Source organism: Crocodylus siamensis, chromosome 11, assembly GCF_052110815.1.
Source record: "Crocodylus siamensis isolate JL-2025a chromosome 11, ASM5211081v1, whole genome shotgun sequence".
NCBI lineage: Eukaryota > Metazoa > Chordata > Crocodylia > Crocodylidae > Crocodylus > Crocodylus siamensis.
Window position 1 is genome coordinate 3,282,347 of NC_143405.1, and position 23,266 is coordinate 3,305,612.

Below are 23,266 nucleotides of genomic sequence, written 5' to 3' on the forward strand. Positions count from 1 at the left end.
TGAAGCTAAAAAATTAAAAAAGAAAGAAACTACGTATCACCAGGCCAGTAAAATCTGAGAGTATTCATGCAATGAAGATTAAACTGCCCTAGCGCCTGCCTGTTTCTAGCTTCCAGTGAGGTAAATAGAAATCTAAGCTGCAGATAGGAAATATGGGGTGAGAAGTCAAGGGACTTGGTCCTGCGTGCAGTTTTAGCTGCAGCTACCCCTTAAATCACCATGATCCATGTATGTAAAAAGAAAAACTATCCCCAGCCAAAAGTCCCAGCTCCAGTGACGAACCCCTTACAGGCATGCCCCCCAAAGCCCATGAACCCTCCCGGGACCCATTCGGAATAAAACCACATCTACGTGTTAGTCTTTTATGGGGATTTACTACCTCTGAAGTTTGTTCTTCCTTTTTAAAATGTGACTCCCCTTGTTGACATAAAAGTCTAGCATGTGCTTATAATTTAGTCTGCCTTTAAGAGAAATTCAGCCTGTTTCGCCTCTGGGGAGCCACTTTGAATTCACCCTAACCTGGGAAAGCCTGAACAGTATCATTACCAGACAGCCCTCCGGTGGTTTAAGTCGAAGGCGCTGGGCAGGTCTTACTGTAGGTCCCAAGAACCAGGCGGATGCACAGATGTGAGCTACCCCAGCGGCCTTGCTAGCTCACGTGCGAAGCTGGGACAAGTCATGAAGACCTTGTCCCCCTCGGGATGGCTTCTTCAGCTTAGGGCGGTGCAAAACTCACGGTACTTCCGTCTATGCCGTGTCTGTACTAACCACAGAAAACCTCCCTCGGCTTTGCTGACGATGCAGCGTCTTTGCCAGCACTAGGACGGGGTGATCTTTTAAAATATCCTTCTTTACGGTGACGAGACCCTGCTCTGTGATCTTTGTGACAACAACAACGTTTCCAAAAATCCTTCAGTGGCCAAATGGGGGACTTGCATAGAGCCTCATCAGGAGACACGACAGCTCGTTCTGCTCAGGATGAAAGCTGTAGGCATGTCGCACACCAACAGATGGTTAATTATTTCCATTTTTAATGCAACTCAGCTCAAAGACAGACCAAGCATGCCTGCCCTGATGTTAGCAAGCTTGGCTGCCTTGCCAGTTAGCAGAGGGCACTGTTTGTCCTCAATTTCTTGATGACCATACCAGTAAATCCAGCTTCCCACCACCATGGCCCACCCTCCACTAAACGACCACCCAGCAGCTGTGGACTATCATTTGCTCCTGAAGTCGGAGACTGTCAAGCCAGTCCTGCAAGGTAAAGCTCTGTCTTCAGGATGCTGTCAATAGTCATTACACTGAACAAAGGAAAACACAAGATAGCTTTCCCCTCTACAGTGAAGGCCTGTTTCACGATAAAACTCAAGGGGACTTTTGACGTGGATTTCAGAGGAAGCAGGATCAATCCCTTTGCTTATAAACTTCAGTTCTAAAAATCCCACACAAACTCTTCTCCCGGTCCCTTGCAGAACATGCTTTTAAAAGGTCAATGTTGGAAAAGTCATCAGAAATATTTTAGGACCAGTCATTAACGACCACAGCAAACCAACTCCCTGGGTCTTCCAGCTCCGCTCTCCCAAATCTGTCCTCGACAGTGTCCTTTGTCACGTACTTTACTGTAGAAATGTGGGTCCAATTAAGGACAGCCACGTGCCAAATCCTTGATTTGTGGCTGGATCTGGAGAGGCCACTAGGAAGATGAACACTCAGCACTCCACGATAAAACTTTGTCAGCCACGGTAATAAATCAAGAGGCAGGAAACCTTGTTAACAAACAGCTGCTTTAACTGAATGAACCCTCCTTTAGCTCTAATGAGCAATTTAACTAGCCAACAAATTGACAGGAGAGCTCTTTCCACAGGCTTCATTTAGCCCTCACATTTTTACAAACTGATTGTGCCAGCCTAATGTTCAGATTGGGTCAGATCATGCCACGCTGGCTCACGATCGGTAGTGCTACCATACACTATCAGTCGTCCCACTGAGATCAACAGGGTCTCTCGCCGAACAAGCTAGGGAGGGTGAATAAAAATGGCAAAATCTGGCCTGTTAGGCAAAGCTCTTACCTGACCTGACATCCCCTCAGCACACCTTTTCCAGACCTACAGAACAGCAGGCGGGAGCTGCTTCTTCCGCTTCCCCGCCAATGCAAAATCCAGCAGGGCGAGGAACGCAGGAAGCCTTTGCTACAAATCAATGCCTTGTCTGCCTAGCTAGGGTATGCTTTTCTTACCCAGGCCTTTGGATTTGTCAGATATTCTACCGTTGGCCAGGATTTTACTAAAATATACTTCCTCGCACTTCTTCCATTGCTTCAAACACGGTCACAGCAGGGTCTAAATTCACAAATAAATGCCTGGCAATAGCAATGTGGACAGGAAACGGAAGTGGAAGCAGAAGCGGAAATGGCAACCTTGGTATATGCCATGTAAGCCCTGGGCAATGAAGGAGCACACGTTTCCAAACTGTCAGCCGTCTCAAAGCAGTGCCCAAGCAGCTCTCCTTGACCAAGAGGAAATCTGAAAAAGCCAGGCAGCTGATGTCAAATTAACGAGACAACTCTGCCCCAGCATCAGTGAACCCCCTGCCAATATGTCTTGTGTTCAAAAATGGAGTCTGGTTTGGTTTTTTAATTCTGTAATAAATCTCACACTCTCCCCCTATTCCAGTAATTCACCCCTTGCTGCTTTTACACTTGCATCATTTATTGAAGTTTGCCCCTGTGCACTATTCCAGATCCTCCTCAGTAAAAAAATACATATGGTAGATCTGTTTAGATCTCCCTGCATTCACTGTATATGCGTATCATGCATGGATCATCTCCTAGCTGGCTATCGGTATATGCGTAGGCGCACACTTTATCTATTCATCCACACACGCTGCATGCAGCTGGATAGGCAGGATTTGTGAGAATCAAAGGAGAAAAGGAGCGAAGAGGCATAACTCCCAGCACAGGTCCCGACACAGAAAAGCAAAGTAAGAAAATCTTTCACAATCTACTATCCCAAACGTTGCAGCCGCACAGATTGCAAGCGTATGCATCTCGCTGCTCCTTTTTTGTCAGGGCACCTCTTCACTGTATGAAATCTGGGAAGTCCTGACACCCACAAACGGTGCACAGTTACTGCAAATACACAATGGAAATCGGGGAGCAGCCGCCTGGATGCAAGGTGCAGTCAACAATCACAAGATGCTGCTCTGAAGGATGTCTTGCATTTCACAAAACCCACAGAGGAAGCGTGGTCTGAAATGCGTACGTCCCAAACCCCACCTCCTGCATTTTTTGGACACACGGGGGTGTTCAGGAGGGTTAACCGTCACAACGAAACCCTTGGGGTGTGGCCGAAGGGCTTGGCAGATATTGCCATGTGCTTTCTTTCACCTCTGCAAGAGCCAGTGGCCTACGTGAAATGTTATTTGCTTAAATTGTTCATCTGACCCTGCTCTCAAAGCGATCAAAATAAAGCTATCGTCTAACGGACCCTGACACATGTGGGAGAGCACAAAGGCTAAGAAGTGCCACCTGCACCAACAGAAGGCTTTAGTTTTCGGTTCCTCAGCTCACACGCACACAAATCCCCGGGGTGGTGCTCAGAGCTAGCTAATACCACCTTTAATCTCCCCTGCCCGTTTTGATCTGCTCCCAAAGCCTCCAACGGCCACTCGGCGACCCTGCGACTACCAGGGCTGCGGTGGGGCTGGGTCAAACCGAGAGCAGGCTAATGTCCAGGGAGCCCTGGCACTTTTGCCCTGCAAGAGAGACTTATCCACAAAAGGGAAAGGGCATGCAAGTCGTGAGGCTTAAATTGAGGTGACATCTCGGAGGCTGTAGCCAAGCTGCCAGAAACAGCCGATTCCCATATAGAAACAAGCCTGCTGCTCGATTTTGGAGGTATAGAGAAGGCAGCATCACGTTTGCCAGCTCTCCTGCTCAGAGCAGCCGCCGCTCTCCAGGCACATCCCCTGACGCCTCAGCGATCCCCGCCTGGCTCCACGCACAACACGCTGCCCTACTTAGAGCCTGTGCAAAAATCCCAGCCGAGGCAGCGAACCCGCGCCGCCTCTGAAATATTGCTCTGCGCTGCCCAGCACAAGCCTTTCACTTTCACAATCCAGAGAGGAAATACCAGCCCCACCACAGACAGGTCCAGGCGGACGGCTGGCATCCGGGGGCTTCGAAACATGATGGCACCCTCCACCCCCCAAACACACACGAAACCCAACGGGAAAGTTGCCACTAGCTTTTAAACCCGAAACGCCTCCACGGCGGCTTCCAAAGCAACGCCTGGGCCACGGTGGAGCCGCAACAGCACATTTCCAGCCGCTCGTCTACATCCTGCTCCAGGTCTGGTCTTCACTGTTTTTCACGCCAGGCGTTTTCTTGGCACTTTATTACTATTGTTTCACACCCCGCAGAGATTCGCACTGAAGCCGAAAGGTCCCTCTCTCGCAAGCAAACATTTGGTTCGTCTCCGCGGCTGCTAACGGAGTCAGACCGGCCCGACTCTGACCTTGGTCTGCGAGTGCCAGCTTACAAATAAGTTGAGCGAGACAATATGCGTCACTGTGTGTGGGGGAACGAGGGAGAGAAACACTCCCGCATATGCACTTACAGAGCAGATAAAGGGCCATCTTGCTTTCTAACCTCGCCGAGCTCCGGATGAAGTACAGATCAGAAACGGAGCTCGCCCCTTCTCGTTCTGCTGGCCATCTGCCTCCCCGCTAGCCAGCCCGGGTCGCTCTCCGATCTCTCCGCATGGTCCCTGCAACACGTCCTCTCCCGACTGAAAGATCCCGTCATATCTCAGCTGGGGAAAAAACCCAGCCCAGCCACACACTGAGAATTCAGCCCAGTGAATCGAAGGGGATCCAGGGCCGGGAAAGGTAAGAGGATTTATGGAGATTACGGCTGATACTGTTAAATATTATTGTTCACCGAGTGTGTGACCCAGTAATGCTTAATGTAGCACAGTCTGCAAGCACCTCCCTCGTCCACATCACTAGGCTTCAGCAGCTGCAGCTACGTGCTATTTACATGCTGGTGCAGGATTTATTAAAAACCCCACCAAACAACAAAAAACATTGAGTCGATGGGCTCCTGACCACATGCTATTTGGCTTTAAAAGCGGGGGGGATTTGCACAGCGCACACTTCAGCAAATTAAAATTCCTCCTTCCTGAGATGAAGCAAACCAACCTCGACTGCATATTTGGCCCTTGCTCCGAACGCAATGTGTGCAGCACATTAGCTAGCCCAGGAAAAGCAATGCCCTCGTTCTCTCCCATCCACATGCAACGCGCACGGCCGCCCGCGCACAGAAGCGTCCTCTTACCTTTCATTGTCCACACTCCTGAAGCCAGGTAAAATGTGCCGGAAGCTGCTGTTCCTATCAAGCTTGGGCTGGCTCTTTGTCCTTTTGATGGAGCCTTTAAGCCGGCGGCTGAGGAACCCCTGTGGGGTGAGACAAGAATACTAAATTATAACAAAAAAAAAAAATCAAATAAAAAAAAAAAGGGGGGGGGAGAGAGCACGAGCCCTGAACCTGCTGCTTCACACCCAAGCGCGGCTCAGCAAATTGTTCTCCCCAGCTCCCTTCATCTGCAGCGGCTGCAAGCGTCGCTCATTGTTGTCAGCCCCGGCTCCGCGGACTCCATCCAACATCTGCTCCCACCGCTCGCGGAGGCCAGGGAGCTACGTCGACGCGAGACTCCCCTAAGCCTCCGTTACCTTGGCAACCATCAGCTCACATGAAAATACTGTCTGAGAGACAAGACGAGCGCGCTGCAACTCCTGGCGAGATGCAAAGCTAGGACTCGGGGTCCTGTCCGGCTCTACCTGGCACCGCTGCCCGGGCTGCCCGCCAGGCCCCGCACGGACTCGCCCCGGGGACCGGCGCGCAGAGACGGATGAGCGCGGACTCACCTGCCTGCAAAGCCCCAGCCAGGGCAGGGGACTTCCACGGAGCTACGTGAAAAGGGGTCTGTGTAAAAAATCCTCCCCCGTTCCTGCAGCCCGGAAACGTGCAGTTCCCGAGGAGAGAGCAGCCCGATGCTGGACAGACGGATGGACGCTGGGCAGCCTCCCCGTCCCACCTCCACCTGAAGCTGTGGTTCCCGCAGTGCTTTAGAGCAAAGCTAGCCTTCCACATCTTCATAGCAGGGCTGCTAATGGATTTTTTTGCTTACTGTTCGGAGTTAATGTCCTACATAATCTGAACATCACGTTTAATCTCTCAGCTAAGTAAGGCCATTAAAAAAAACAACACAGCCATGGTGCCCAGCACTTACATGAGAATGGGCTACGGGGTCCAGGCAGGGTGGTCTGGGAAAGCAATGCAGCATTTTAGAAAGGACCAAAAATGCAAGGAGAGGAGCCCAGGCAGTCAGAGGGTGGCTGAGCCCCTCAGGAGACCAACAGCTTGGCAAGCTCTTGCTCTAGCGGAGACCGAGCCTGTCTCTCAGTCTGAGCCCAGACCCCTCCGGGGGCTTCCCTCGTGCACCGAAGGGGGGGCAGCCTGCTTGGCCCACACAGGCACTGTCACGTGCACAAGGAAAAAGGAGCAAAAACCCCGTCACCCTTTCATGAAGGTAGCTGTGCCAGGCCCCTAATCCGTCCCGGCCCTGAGCCTACAAGATGTTTTAGTCCATCCTTGGATCTGCACTGCCGTCTCCTCCATGCAACCGTAGGCCTCCCCGCCCCTGGGGAAGAAGTTGCTGGCAAGAAGAACGACATCCCACGTAACCACACACAACTCGTCATTTTGTCCAGTTTCAAAGAGACACCCACTGCCCTCCACACCCCGTCCACGGGGCAGAGCCGATCTCTCCGCGGTTGCATCACGTGCAAGCTCCTAGCCCCAAAGGGACTCCCTACTTCGCAAGTGTCAAGAAACCCAGAGACACAGAGCCAAAGTGTCTCTGACTTGCCCCGCGGCCAAGGAAGAGCAACATCGTACTCACAAACCAAATGATGTTTTCAGATGCAGCGGCCTGATTGAAAGGAGATGATGCTGGAGCCCTTTCACCTTACACAAATTGCTGCTCAAGACCACCCAGGCCTTTCCATAAAACCCTTTGGATTGTGAGAAAAGCCACGGCAGCATTTCCTTGATGGAACTGGGAAGCAGAAAGGAATGGGAGCAGTAAACCTGGGATCTGCTTTTTCATGAAGTCTCACCTTATTTTATGTTCCCTCCATTGCCTACAGGCTTGCTTGTGCCCCTACCACTCTCCCCTGACTTGCCAATATTACTCTTCATTGTCTTGTCCTTCCAGCATGCAGGCAAGGACATTACACCCAACAGGTGAGAGTCACCCGTGTATGGAGTCAAGAGAATTTGGTCCGTGCGGCGGTTTCATCTTGTCCGCTCGCTGCCTTCCTCGCACTACTGTGGGGAGGAGGAGGAATCATTTTGCCATGTTATATAGTCTTCCTGGCATCGTTATTCCTTTTGCGCTTCCCTTGGAGGAAAGATGCAGCGATGCTCTCTTGATTACAACACCGAATCGGACCAACTCTCTATTAAATCCAGTAGCCTGTGACTGGCAATGGGCAATACCTGATGTTTAGGCCAAAGGAAAAAATGCAACTGGCCAATTGTGTATTCTTCCCCAACTCCGATGGCAATCAGCTTTTTCCTGGATGCAAGAGACTGGCTTGCTTTTATCTCTGCCAGCCTAGCTAGAAATATATGTCATAACATTATCCAGACAATTTTTAAAATCCAGTGACAGCTTTTAACTCTGGACAGGGAATGGAGAGGGAGGAAAACGTGTATTTTCTGTAACAAATGATCATGGCTTTCTCCCACTATCTTAACGTTTCACATCTTGACAATTGTGAGATGAGTCGAGCAGGACTTGGAAATTAGAATTTAAGATTGCAATAAGACATTACATCCCTTCTGTTTCCCATTGTTTTTTACATTCATTGCCACCAGAAGGAGTTCACACTGTGCCATTTTCAGTTTTCATTGCCAGCTTCATTGGGAGAATGAGATGTCAGAGATTTTAATGCTGGTAAATTATCACACCATAACAACACTTTTCACTTATGGAGTGTGTATCATTCATAGATAGGAAACTCTGCAAAAGTGGGGAGCTATTATCTTCCCTGATTTTTACAGAGTGGATAACTCAGACGTGGACAGAGGAGTGATTCTGCCCCAGGCAGCGCTACTTACTTTGCGTGTTTGGTGTGCTTTCACGGTGAGCTAACAACGGGACCCTCTGCATCTGTTTGTGACCTTGGACTCCACTGTCTACACCAGGGCAATGTCTATCCATCTGCACTACCCCCTCCTCTTCCCTAGCGTTACTGCAGCTGGCTGCGAGGTGCTAATAGCTCGATTAATGCGTCTGACTGCCCTTTGTGCGCTGCTCATCGTGCACCAAGTCCTCGGGGAGCAGGGGCTCTTTCTACCCTACCTCCCTGCCATGGGGAGAATTTACTAGGAAACAAACACAAGGACCCATTTTGCTACCGCCTTAAAAAGATGACGCTGAGACGCACAAAGACAGTTAGCAGGCCACAATACACAAGACAACGCACAAACAGGATCTCTCCAGAAACCGCCACAGGGAAAGTCAAGAGAAGCTACAACTCATGTCTCGAAGCCCCCGCCCTCGCTGTCATTCACTGTGGGCTCTGCAGGCTGCGACGCTACCGAACAGTTACAGCAAACAATTTCCTCCCCCTCCAGAAATCTGCTGCTTTATCTCAGTAGCAATGTCCCTTTGTGTCCACAGCAAGTCGCCACTTGCTCCATGGGCCACCTGGCTTGGCACTTCCGGTAGGCAGCAGGGCTACGGCTCTGTTAGGATGGACCAAACTCAGGGCCATGCCTTGCAGCATGCTATGAATGCTTAGCACAGAAGGCCTGAGTCTTTTTAGACTTCGACACCCCTCCACCCCCCCTGGAAAATGCTAGCTTCTAGCTTTCACTCTTCCTTTGACTACAGAAGCAATTTTTCTGTTGCAAAGACCACAGGAAGCCCACAGCTGTGAATTTCTGTTGGAAATCTCTGGGTTTATCTTGGGAAATATGTTAGCATCCCTAGCAGTGCTAACACTGCACAGCACCCCGTGGCACCCTTGAAAGAAGCTTGTGACACCCTGGTTGCAAATATCTGGCTTAGCACTTCCTCTGCAGTCAGTGGAGATGCTGCCCCTGCTGACTCTTGTCCAGGCTTGATGGGTGGGGAAAAAGCAGCATTGGGCATACCATGCAGTAGCATGACCAGGTACAACCAAGGAAGACTCCTGTCCAACACAGACAAGATGACCTGGTCCTATCACTATGGCCCTTTAGGACAGCAGTGAAAAGCTGCCTGAGAAAGAGGCATCCATCCGACTCTGGCCAGATGCATATATCAGTGCAAAGTTGCCTAGAGAGCTGCCATCCAGGCCGATGCCTGCGCAGGGAGCACAGGTACAGAGATGCATTAACCCAGAAATACAAAGATGCCTCGGTTCCCTGCTGTGCAACCAAGAGATTTAGCTTGTATAAGTGCAGGGCCTTGCTTTACCTGCTTTGTCTCCGCACATGCAGCCCAAGCCCAGAACAGAACGGTCCTAATCCGGGGAGCTGCCTGAAACTAGAACAGCGTGCCAGAGGAGAAAAAAAAAAGCATCGCGGTCCTTTGAGGAGTGGCTGTTATCTTTATCCACTGAAGCAGCCGCTGCCTCAGAAAATGAGACAGGCCAACTTCAAAACAGGACAGTTAATGCTGATGAAATCTCAGCTCCTTCTCCTTATGCGGCTGGACAAAATCCATTCATAAGCAGATAAGACACCATAGGTAGGAAAAGAAATGTAGGAAGACGAGCATGAAATCAAATATCATCTCTTTATTAGAGATGGGGGAAGAAAACTTTCTCTTTTTAACCACTTGGTCCATCCACCTTGGTATTTATAACCTGCTCAGAGCCAGAGGAACATAAAACTATATAAAGCCATAACTGAGGTTCACCTAATACCTGCATTTCCATGCATCCCACACGGATACTGAGCAGACAGGGGGTATTTATCAGAACCGTTGAGAAGTCGAAGCTCTGTCCTTCCACGTGTGCTTCTCACTGGACACGTTACAAGTCCAGATGGACATAGCCAAGTGGAGATTGGAGGGCAGCACAAACCGTAGTCTGATTTTTGCTTTGTTAAATGTAAGTAAGCTTTGAATTTCCTTCCGACTCCCATGTCACTGAGTGAACCTCTTTTTATAATAAATGAGTTACTCAAAGTAACAAAGAAATGGGCATGCAAACAGCAAAACGCCAGCCATAATTTAATAAGCTCTTGCTGCCATGGCAGAGGTCTAAGACAGTTCACAGGATGCCCAGTTTCTAGATCGGAGATGATTTTGTGGTCAGGGCAGACATCCGAGTCCAAGTTACTTTTTCTACGATCTTGGGCAAGTCTCTTAACTGGGGTGGGTCTCATTTATTCTGGGTGTTCATATCATGAGCATAGAGAGGTGGTTATCCATGTCAGTCTGGAGTCAGGCAGAAGGCAGGGTAGAGATGCACCTTACAGTCTAACTACAGAAGAGATACAGCGAGCATGAGCTTTTCCTTTCACAGCATCTGATGAAGTGAGCTCCAGTTTATGAAAGCTTATGCTCTCTCTATATTTTATTTAGTTAGCCTAGAAGGCACGTGTCTACCTTGAATTCATATCATGCTCAATCACTTTGGTAGCTGAGTCTCTCACTTCTTACTGAGCCCATATGCTCTTTAGGCAGGAACCACCGTTTACTCTGGGGTTTCCACTGCCCCTACCATAATGTGGCCCAGTACATGATGGAGGTTCCCAAGTGCTCCCAATTTATGAGTAAATAATGAGGGGATAAGAGTCCTTCCCTACTATATGCTGTGAAGCTAAACTTTCAGATTATATTTGAAAAGGGAGCCAAATTAATGCACGCTCCAATACAGCTGAATACTAGCAATGCTCTCCTAGGCTAGGGACAGACATTACACATAAACTGATTTAAACCTGTAACAGAACAGACATTCAGTGCACATAAATCAGTCTGAAAATAGCTGAAACTGGTTTGGGATAAACCTGGCTGAATGCAGTACCAGACTTAACTGATTTGGGTCAAGCTGGTTTATGCAATGTCTGTTCCCAACCCTATATTCTGCCCATAAGCAAGGCTCCGTTCCCAGAACCATTTACACTCACCGAAGGCACCAGAACAACATCCAAGTCCACGTTACTCTGAAATGCAAGTAACTGTTTCCATGCGGGACTGTTTACAGCAGGATTTCTATTGCTTAGGACCTCCCCCTTTCCAGCATACCTCAACCCATCGTGCGACTGTCAAACATGGGGCTGTTCAGAGTTAGCAAGCCAGCAGGAAGAGGTGGCACAGCTCACGCGTCTCACAGCACGGTGTCTGGAGTTTCAAGTGAACTGCCCAGCATCCCATCCACATTTCCTTTCGTGACAAGAACTAAAGGCTTCCTTTACAGCTGCTTACTTTTAAACACAAGCTTATACTGGGGAATGCCATGTGGCAGGCTCTACAAAAAAGGTGTGGCTTTGTGAAATGTAAAGTGGCACAGTCCAGCCTCTGGCATTTCATCCTGGCATTAGAGAATGAGGGAAAACCAAAATTAGCACTGCTGGGTACCAGGTTGCAACAGCAAGTAATTAATATTTGCATTGTGACGCAGCCGGAGATCCCTGGATGGAAGATGCTACAGAATCACAAGATGTTATTAAATTTAAATGAACAAAAAGTGAGTGTCCAATTATCCTCGTTATCTTTAGAATCTGAAATAAAATGGAAGCTCTTCTCTGGGCAGCATTTGCTACTTTCTTGTTACCATGACAAAGATATCTTGTGCATAACTCTACCATTAGCCTTGTAAAACATGTCTGCATTCGACTCAAACAGCGAGCACAAAGACCAGATAAAACCCAGGGTAAGAGCGGGCGTTAAAAGTTTATCCTGCAAGTTTGAGAACAAAGGCAAGTCATGCCATGGACTCCTGGATACAAGCAAGTCAAGGGATTTCTTGTAGATCAATGACCTTCAGGGATCAAATGCCTTCATGTCTGTTTAGAGTATAGGAAGCGGGGGCTGGAGGGTGCCGTGTGTGTGTGCGCATCTCCTTTCAAACAGATCATATATAATTTATTAGTGTTGACTCTTTTGATTTGAACTTGTAAGTTAAAAGCTGTTCTCCCATCACTGTCTTCCAATTCTGCTCCTGTCGGAAGTGATAAAGAACTCAAACCATGAATTTAAAAAGCACCCTTTGTCGCATCACCTTTGCAGGCATGCATGTCTCACGCAGAGGCTCTTCGTGCTCAAGAGCCATTCTGCCCAGGCACACTGCTGGGGTACCTGATGGGGAATATCGATTGCAGCCCTACCCAGGAAATGAAAACACCATCACCCAGGGGAAAATTCCCATCGAGCTGAGCTCAGAAATCATGCCTGCATATTTCTCAGGTGACAAACTCTCGGATTCAGATGGCAGGCCAATGTCCAATTTGCTCTGACCAAGACAGGTGATGCTGCTGCGGAGGCAGATGGGGCTTCACACAAGTCAACAGAGCACCAGGGGTCAGAGCTGGAGAGAAGAAACAGGCACCTTAACATTACTGGGCCTAGAAAGGCAGGCACCTACTCATCAGGAGAGGCTGACACGTAATCCCTGAAAACCTGTGTGTGCATCCATGGGGGCAAGCCCTCCTGTTTGGTGGTGGTGACACTTCCATATATCAAACTCAGTTGCCTCTCCAAGCCCCTGGGGCACAAAGGAAAGTTTCATGGAGGTGAAGGAGAGGTTCCTAAGCCAGGTGAATGGGGCAGAGGGGGGCATCCTTAAACACCAACGTGCAGTAACTCATAAAATCTCGATGAGGAAAAGGAAAGCTTTTCTCTCTCATACACACACACAATTAAGAAAAGAGCCAACAGCCTGGAAAATATTTGCAAGAAAATTCGGTGTGTCCAACGATGGATCCCAAAGGGAGGGAAGGCCTGCCTCCTCCAGGCACTGCAGCCCAGCTTGTGCCCAGGTACCCGGACCCCCAGGGACAGCCATGAATATAACAGTCCAGGAGTACAAAGTCAATGCCTGCAAGCCAAGCCATAAAAACACTCATGGCATGCAAGAAACAGTGCGTGTTGTTAAGCGTTGCCTAGCAACAATGCTCTTTTATGGTGGAGATTAATCAAATTTGCACTGTCATTGGAAATACTTAGCTCAGTCCATTGGAAAAAAAAATAGACGAAGAAAGAGCACCCGTGTCACAGAGGTTGCTAAAGGGTTGGCTTGGGTCTGGCCAGGGGCACGAAAACTGGAGCAACATTTAGTGGTATCGTTGGGGGTTAATTAGGAGGTGGGTACAAGTCTCACCAAATCACAGAGGAAAGCGAGCGGGTCACATCTTGTCCTTTCCATTCCCAGAGCCCTGGCAGGGCTGGTGCCTGCAGCCTGTTCTCTAAAGCCTTCATCCATCTGCTCCCCAGCACCCTAGGCAGAACGCTCCAGGGATTTTGCTGCCAAAAAAATTCCTCCCCTGCCAGGAACATCTTCCTGGTCCTCAGCCTGAAAAAGTCCTTTGCTCAATGCCCACCTGGTACATCTCTCCCCGCTGTCTCACAGCAAGCAGCTCCCTGTCTCCTTGGCACCTGCAACTCCAGGTACACAACCTCCGCTGTCTCCCCCTCTGTTGCTGACCAGGCAAACATTACCTATGCTTGCATCTCCATTATTTTTCCTGCAGAAAGGCCAGGAGTAACATCGAACCCATTAAGCTCCTGGCTAGCTCTGAAGGCCTGACAGTTCGCAGAAGTGGCAACCAGATATTGCAGCGAGGGGTCCAGAACAAGACAAGGACTCGCTGCCAGGGAGGGGTAGGGGCAATCACCATCCCAGGACGACCCAGTGCTTCCATTTGGCCTCTTTTGTTTTTCTAGTAAAACAAACCCAGCCCTGCCCGGCGCTATTTGTTCTCCGTTCCGCAGCGATCTCACGGTCAACATTTCACATCCAAACAAGGCAGAAAAATATTGAGGAGGAAGGCTGGGCAATCGGGGATGACTGATACAGGACTTGTGATGCAGGTAGAGTACGAGTGACCTTGCTGAACAAAACCATGGTTATCTACCCGACGAGAAGAGCCCGTTGCAGAAGGCGGTGCCCACTGGAGCCGAGAAGCACTTCCCCGCAGCCTTCCTGTTGGTGTGCGGGAGTCAGAGGGAGACAACCAGCTACGGGGGAAACTGTCCTGATGCCAAACCATTCTTCTCTGCTTCACCATCTTCTGTGCTAGGTGAGACCAGATCTCCAGGCACAACCACACTGGCTCTCTGATGGGCACAGCAGCCTGCTCCTGGCAAGATCTTGGGAGAACCTCTTGCAACTCCTGATGTTGAGGCACGTTGCACATTGTAGGGACTATTCTGGCATCTCACCAGGTCAGGCCCATCCCACAGTCTCTGCTTGCACTGGGGAAGGAAGGAAGAGGCCAAGGAGCTCAGGGCTTTGTACTCCTCTGCTCTCTCCTCAAAGAACTAGTATCAAACTAGGGCCAGAGCATCAGTGCACCTTTGTAACAAAAGTCCAGGCAAAGTGAAGACAGTGGCCAAGGCAGATGCCTTGGTCTTCATCATCGCCCCTTGCCGGTTCTTCTCTTCGGGCTCTAAGGTCTGTGGGTCAACAGCTGATGGGGAGCTAATTAACTCCTCCGTCCGAGTCTCCCGTCTGGTACAGGCTCCCCCCCAGAAGTGGTGCAAACACCTACTCTGGAGACCTTTAAGAAATGCTTGGATGCTCTCCTTGCAGGGGTGATCTGACCCCAGCTGACTTCCTGCCCCGGGGGCAGGGGGCTGGACCCGCCGATCTCGCGAGGTCCCTTCCAGCCCTAACGTCTACGAAGTCTATCTGACAGCTTCATGGTGATTCTAGGAGCAAAGACTCAAGGTGTGAGTCTTTAGCAGCAGGCCCCTCCAGGGTACACGGATGGGGGAAGAGGACTGGAACGCTTCTGCTATTACTAACGCAGGGCTAAAGTCAGGCTTTGGACCTGTGAAGCTGCGATCTTTCCCGAGTCCTAGACTCACGTAGCGCAGTGTGTGCGGAAAGAGCAAGCCTCAAATGCAAACAAACCAGCGACTTCCACCGTTCCCCAAGAACTGGGCTGCCTCCCCACCATATGGCACGGTCTGGTGCACTGAAACCCATGATCACAATTACTGAGCAGCTCCTGACGCAAACAGCACACCAGGAGATAGAGCAGGTTCAAGTGGAATAGTAAATAAGCAGTAAGGGAACGTTTCCTCCCTGGTGGTTTAGTGCATTGCACGCTGCCAGGCTGCTCTTCACGGGAAGCCGCCTTCAGCCAAAAGGAAGCTGGCTTCAGGGAGGCATTTACCACACACTTCGACTGCAGCCTGCAACGGGCAGTGCAGGAATCCAGACGAAACAGAAGGGAGTAAACGTCTCTCGCATCCCACTGTCACTTCAGCCTACCTGGGGTCCATGAACGGCAGCATGGGTGCTCTGGAGTGGATGCCACAGGATAAGATAAAGGAAAAAATAAGAGAGGTACTGAAGAACAGCTGAGCTACTGAACAATAATGGCATTGGATCTGCCACAGCCAGGCATGTTTGATTCATACCCCAGTGTTGTTTTCCAGCCTGTAAGTGCCAAGACAGAAGGAAACAGGTTGCTGCACTTGCTGATCAGGCCAGGAATCTAACAGGAGTAGGTGCAAGTCTGTTACCCCGCCTGGAGTCGTACCTGCGAACTGGAGCCTGCATGCGGTCAACAGAGATTCACATCCCAGCATGAATCGCTGTCTGAAGGCGAGTGTCATGGTTTTGCTGTAGTCCCCAGCGGACATCGGCTCACACAGTAAAACTGGCAGCCAGGCCAGCACTGAAACGGCAGAAGCTGCTAGGTGAAAGGATTCAGGCAGGCTGGGGGACCAGGGGAGTGCAGCGATGCTATAGTGGGAGATGCTAGAGACCCAGGCAGAGACGTGGCGGGAGAAGCCCCTTCTTCCTCCTGAACGATACCCAGCTCCTGCTTTCCTAAGCACCAAGTTTGAAATGAACAAAGATACCTGGGTCCTGCTTCCAGCAGGGGTTGGACTAGATGTGACCTCCTGAGCTCCTTTCCAACCCTCATTTTCTATGATTCTGCATACTGGATCCGAACCGCAGCCCCGAAGACAAGCCCAGGCAGCAGCCGCTTGAAAAGGAGGACTGACAAGCCAGGCATTTGCATGGAGCTTGCTGTGGTGGAGAGGGAAGGAAGTCACTTGGGAACTTTGAAAATATTGTAAAAACATTCTCTCTAAAATCAGGACGTCAGTGGCCATTACCGCAGCAGGTCAGGAGGGAGGCTGCACTGGATGGCTGCAAAAGAGATCTTGAAAGCAGCAGGTGTGATGGGGTAGAGCTGGCCATCCTCATGTCACATGGAGGAATCTGCCCTGAACAGCATCTCGGATGACACAGTGGAAGGGGATGTGGCCACCCAGCCCTTGCAAGCCCTGCAGCATCCAGGGATGGCTGTGCTGGCCAGCAACACCCATCTTCACACAATGGGTCATTATGAACAAGTCACCCACCCTTAGTGAGGTTTCTCAAAGGACAAGACCCAGAGGAAACCACCAAATCTTCTGGGCTCCAGGAACGGCTCACTTTACCCCTTTGCCTTTGAAGGGAAAATCAAAAGAGAGTGAGGGGTGGGAAGCCTGAGTGGGTACAGCAGGCTCATCTCAGTGCAGAGGGAAGCTGGGATGAGGGCTTTGGAAGCATGTTAACCACCTGTATTATGTTTAAAGAGGGCTCTTTCTCTTCCCACCCCCAACACCATTGCAGGGTAAAGGCAAACATGCACATTGGCAGATACGAGGCTTGGAAATGAACCTACACTGAGCTCACAGATGATTTTCCCCAGTCACTGCAAGCTGAGTTCATACCCTCATTTATTTTTAGCACAAACCACTGGCAATATCCTCAGCCTCCTGGATTGTACAACTGAGAGACCAAGCAATGGGGAAAAGTGGAGAGTCACTGAGATGCTATGCAGAATTTAAAGCCAACACTGTCAGCTAGCATTTCAGCAGCATCTTCTTGATCTGAAGCCCCGATACTTCACTTCAGATCACCCAGACCACTAGGACAGGGTCTGTGGGCTGCAGGCAGGTATGAACCCCTGCACTTGCACCTGTCAAGGAGCAACTGCATGAGCTGGGCAATTACCCAGCTTCCATTCATAAATGTCAGTTCCTGTCCTTGAAAAAGCAGAGGTGCCTGGGATGATTGTGAGCACAGATTTAAAGGCCCCTTGATGGTCTGGCACTGTAGAGGAGCTGCATTGACTTCGCTTCTTCAAAATCTTAGCTTTGTTAAAGGTCTTTCCTCCCTCCTATCACTAGGAACGGTGCGAGATCTTTTCAGCCACAGCCAGGATAGAAAGCAATAGGGGGGAAACCAATTACTTGACTCCTAAGAAACTGCAGAAGGGTTTTTCATGCACTTTTGAAAGAAACATCCTCAATGGATTAGCACCATGAGGACCTTACAACTATAAAACTTTAGCTAAGTCCCCAGCTGCAGGAGCTGCAGAGCTGAAGCATGCCCCAGCACTTTGAGGGCACACCCCGGGGTGTTCAGTAGATTCAACTGTTTATGACATTAAGAGTTTCGAGTATTTGACTTTCAATAAATCTAATAAGTTTCACATTTACAGTCTCCTATGCACTGTATACACAGGAGATTTATTTTAAAATGGAGAGCAATAGATTCCAATCAGACAAATGTTTTTGAAGCCTCAGATAGAGAGAATGAGTGCCTTTTAGATTAAAAGGGATAATCCCCAGCTGACAGAAAATTATTCACAGTCCTATAAATCTAAACTTCTACAATACTTTCTGTAGCATAATAATGACTTAAGCACTTGATATCCTCTGTAAATCATTACGTCCATCCTGCTTTTAAAATGTAGTTGCGATTTCACTGCAGATAAAATAAAGAATTTATAGGACGCAGTAGCAACGGATATTTGGATTCTAGGTGATCCCATTCAGGCATGAAAAGCAACCGAACTCTGCAAAGATTAATGGTTTCTATCACTCAGACTTTTTAGAGAGGGCATCCAAGGGAAACCACCTGCCTGTTCCTCATACTTCAACCTTGTGCACAAGGTGCCGCGATATAACCCTGTGTCCTGCCTGCTGCGATAAGTAACTCGGCCTAAGGCACGTGGCAGCCGATGGCCTGACCCACACCGTTCAATGCTTCAAGGCAGCAAAGAGGCTTTTAAGAGCTGCACCTAGGGAAACGGATAGGATTTGTCAATAAAAATGCAGTCACTGAATGCTGAGGCCTCTGCATAAACTTGAAATCAGCCACCAAGGCAGTGAAAATGCGAGTCCTACTTCCACCATTCACTGTGTCCCTAAATTTTCAAGATGGAAGTGAGAGCAGGAAGGCACCTGATGACTAGATAAAGCATGCAATCTGCATGGTGCTCTGGACTATAAATCAAGGCAGCAAAAGTGACTATAAAACATGCTCCTGAAACATTTCATTCTCTATCATACTGCTACTGCGGGGAAATAATATTTATTTATTTATGCCTGTCCAACAGAGATTCAGGGAAGTTTACAGCAAAGGAAACAGAACCTGCAAAGGACAACTAGAATAAATGCAAACAAATCACACAATAAAACAAAGTAAGGCGAGATCCACTAACCAGCAAACACAGTGAAGCCGAGGCTTATAAGTGGCTGCCCAAACAGAAAGGTTTTGCATTGCTTCCAGGCTTGGGTTTTTGTAGGCCTCAAAAGGGAGGGATTTTCAGAGCTGAGGACCAGCTGCTGAGAATGACCAAGTGGACTCGGTGTCCTGATGGGACCTGCAGGAGACTGCTCTTGGCTGAGCTTAGGGATTGCAGTGGGGCACAGGAGAGAAGGCAATCCCTTAGGTGAGTTGGTCCCAGGCTGTTTAAGGCTCTATAGGTCAAACGTAGCACCTTGAATTGTACCCGGAAAGCTACTAGAAGCCAGTGCAGACACTGGAGGACTAGAGTTATGCACTCTTACTGGCCCACCCTGGTCAGATGGCAGGCCACCGCATCCTGCACCAGCTGCAGCCTGCTTACAATTACTCTGGTTCCCAATATTTCTGGTTCCATATACCAGACCCCTAACCTCAGAGTCAGGACCATCGCCTTCATAAGGCTCAGCCATAATGCCAAATCCCTCCTCTTCATCACTGAAACAAAGCACGCTGCTTTCTGGAGACAATGAACTAGCTTAACTAATTCTCCATGCATTACCAGCAAGGCATGTGTGCACTGACACAGCCAGTCCATGAAAAGACAAAAGAGCCCATGTGCAAGAGGGCAGACAATGCACTGCAGGACTATGGAGCAAAGACAAGTGTCTTTGAAAAGAGAAGGTGTACACGTCTGTAAAATGGCACTGGCCTCATCAATGGCTACACGGCAGGTCAGCAGAAGAGCCAGGACTGGAGCTCACAAGTCCTTGGTCCCCTGGGATGTGACTGCCCACTACCCATACCTCTTAGAAACCCGGGCATCAGAACTGGTGCGCGGAGCTCTCCAAACTGGGCAATAAACCTATCCTGGAAACAACCATTTCCATAAATCTGTTTACTCAAATGTTCTCTTTAAACTCGACTTTTGCTCTATGATACAGAATAAAATGGCTCAGGAGCATATTTTATAGTCACTTTTGCTGCCTCAATTTATGGTCCGGAGCACCATGCAGATTGCATGCTTTATCTAGTCATCAGGTGCCTTCCTGCTCTCTTCCATCTTGAAAATTTAGGGACACGGTGGAAGTAGGACTTGCATTTGCACTGTCTTGGTGGCTGATTTCAAGTTTATGGAGAGGCCTCAACGTTCAGTGACTGCATGTTGATTGACAAATCCTATATGTTTTTTAATAACATGATTATTACAAAAGCAGCTGTTAAGATGGTAAATTTTAGAAAGCAGTTGGTGGCCTACATGTTCAGCATAAAAAAAATTATTGCCACCCTTTGACTACAAGGCTTCATTATGCAATTTTGCGATAGAAGTTACTCACTCAAACAGATGCTAGTTGCTCCAGAAACACTCACTACATTTCTGAAAACTGAACTGGAACATTAGTATTCAGATACAATTACATTTGCTATCAAACGAGAATGCTAACTTGTGTCAGGTTAAGCTGAACTTTAGTGCAATTCAGCCAAAAACACCAGCCCGGTCCTGTCCTTAACAACTATTTAGTCGTGCCCCAGACAGACACAGTGAAAACACTTTTCTTTAGACACAGACGAACTTATTCAAATCTCAGCTAAAAATCACGGAATCTCTCAAGCCAAATATCAGTTGATTCACTTCCTGCTTAGATGTAACTTTGAGAAACGAAGCAGAGAAGGGGACAGAACATATTCCCAGTGAAAAAACCACCCCAGCACATATGACAAACCCAGACAAATACCAGCGCTGCTGTTAGGGGGTCTGCTGCTCCTAATAACACACAGCACAGGCTATTTACCTGGGGAGGGATCCACTGGGCTAGAAGGACAGAAACAAAAGGGTGGTTTTGCAAATCTATGAGACAACTTTCAACATTTCAAGCTCCACCCCTAGTTAAAATCAAGGCAAGGAATAAAAACTATGTATGGACCCGGTACACGCAGGGGAAGTGAGAGGCGGGGAGATGTTTGCGTACATCCCCACCCACATAATAAACGTGCAAATGCTCATGGGATGGTCTCATCCTTCCATGATCGTTAGATCGCAAATATTTAATCAGTGAACTAAGTTGAAATGCTAGGGGAAGCCCTCTGAATCTCCACGCTAGCTATTTCCCCACCCTTTTCTTTCCTCCTAGCTTCACTTTCTTTCTGAGCCTTGAACCACGTCCTGAATGGTAAGATTTTGCCAAGGGCGGGTGGAGGTACAGACCCTGTTGTTAGGGTTTAGCAGCGATTATCGTATTTTCCACCTAATTATTTGTAGTGGATTTGATACATTTAAAGCAGGATTTTGTTCCCCAGCAGGAAATTCTCAATTGGAGCAGGCAGATTTACCTCTCATTTATTTTATTTTATTTCTTTCCTTCACTGTTCTCCAATCACTTGGTAATTACCAGAGAGAGCTGCGTTTTAAGTATGGCTGCAGTCAGAAGACAAGCTGGCAAAAATGGCTTTGCTGTCACTTGGCTTCAGCTTATTATAGAGGACCCCAGCGCCTCCATGTCCCCAGTGCGTAAAGCGGGGACACATTCCTACCCCACATCAACAGCGGGAAGTCTCATTAATATTTGCAAAGCACTTTTTGATTCTGGAGTGCACTGTGTTAGGAAAGTGCAAACAGCCTGGGACATTTTTATGCATCAGAGTCCTTCCTTCAGTATGGATTTATCCTGCCAACATACCTGTGGGCTGGGGAAGAGCTACCGAGGCCTGGGGAATTTAAGCCAGAGCTGCAGAATTTCAAGCTCGTGCCCTCCCTACCTCCCTCTGCAGCAGCTGTGCATGCCATGTCCAGCTGTGTCAGAAGGTCAGCAGAAGCCTATCACATGAGTTTATCATCAAGAAAAGAGCCCAAGTCTCCCCCAGGCTCTGTAACACCTGTGCCCAGGCAGACCTGACCCAAGCTCCGCTCGCCTTCTCTTTGTACCTAGCGCCTCCCCCACAGCTGCAGCATCCCTACCAACCTACAGCCAAATCAGACTCTCCTGAAGCACAGGCATGAATTCTCCTCTTCCTCAGGATGCACAGTGAAGTTTGACGTAGTTTTGCCACCCCGACCATGCCAGCCACAGCCAAGAGTTTGAGCCAAGCTCTCAAGGCTTGCAAAAAAGGCTTTAAGACCTAGCTTCTTAGCAATAACTAGCCAAAAGCCTCTCTCATTTCTGGAAAACACAGAGATGCAATCCTGAGCTTGGGGCCAGAGCTGCAGGGGAAGATGGGCTGTACACAGCACTCGACCCCCATGCAGCAGGGTGGCAGACATCGCCACAGAGGAACATTTAGGAAACAAAGACATGATTTGCTTCTGAACTAATTCCCCGTGTGTTTTGAAGGATGTTGCAGGTAACATACTATCCAGCGTAATTATGGAGTGAGATAAAAACCGGATGGCTCCTGGCAGAGCTTCAGGGCCTTGGGCCATGCAAACGCCTTGGAAAAGGCGTTATGGCTCCCACCATCATTTTATCAAATTATCCTTGATGTCTCAGCAACCATTATTGGCATTCTCTGGAAAAAAGGGGGGAGGAGGAGAGATACAGCTCGTACTTTCAGAGAGCGCAGAGCTGGGGAAAAGACGCAGCAGAGAGGGGAAAGTGAATCCTGTTCCCATGGCAACTCAAGTTTGAAATAGTATGCAGAAATCAATGTCACATTAATGCGCACACACGCTCCAACCAGCAGCCAAAAGTTACTCGACTAGACACATTAAAGGGCCCAAGTGGAAAGGAGCCCAGCTGGGGACACAGGGCCCCATCCCCAGAGACATACCCTCAGCATCAAGGGGGTTAACAGAGGTGCTGCACATGGAAGGAAACCACTTCAAACCAATTTGTACGTCTACACGTGTGCTTTAATGCACATTTACCTATTTTAATGTGCATTGAAGTGCCACATAAAAAGTGCTTTTTATTTGATGCACATTAAAATAAGCTAATGTGCACTAAGCTTCACTTAAAAAGCATGCACTTTAATTAATGTACATTAAGCCAGGTTAATGTGCATTTTCCTAGTAGCTCGCAATGGAGGTACTAGATTTAATGTGCATTACCTGAAGTGCATTAATTGAATGGTAAATGCACCCTATGTGCCTGACTTGGGACAAAAGTTGCAGTTCTGCGGGGCTCTGGCTCCAAAGGAAGCTCAGCCGGCGCAGAGCACCCAGGGCTGGACATGGCCCTGAGCACCGTTTGGGGACACGCAGCCCTGGAGAAGTCTGGAGCACAGACCTGAGTCACTTGCGAGTGGATCAGAGCTCGCCCCTTCGTTCCTGCTGCAGCACCTGGGCTTTTCCCACAGAGACTCAGGGTGAGCCATCTCCTCCAACAAAAGAGATCACAGTTCACGGAGTACAATCAGAGCTGCTAGGAAGACACAAGTAACATTGCAGGAACAGCTTGAAGATGTAGGGAGAAGTTGCGGACAAAATCAACCGGTGAACAAGTCACACGGGGCTCTCAAGCAGAACTGTAAGCAATCACTTTCTCTTGTCTCAAAGGTGCATTTCAATCCGTCC

General features: G+C 48.9%; 1 protein-coding gene across 8 annotated transcripts in view; it reads right to left on the minus strand.

The window, feature by feature from the left end:
* Positions 1–23,266, minus strand: part of DAB2IP (DAB2 interacting protein) — a 263,142-nt gene that overhangs the window by 134,517 nt on the left and 105,359 nt on the right. For all 8 annotated transcript variants that reach the window (XM_090021168.1, XM_090021172.1, XM_090021167.1 and 5 more), the window contains exon 3: positions 5,333–5,451. In XM_090021168.1, the coding sequence (XP_089877294.1) occupies positions 5,333–5,451 (119 nt within the window). The remainder of the gene's footprint in view (positions 1–5,332; positions 5,452–23,266) is intronic.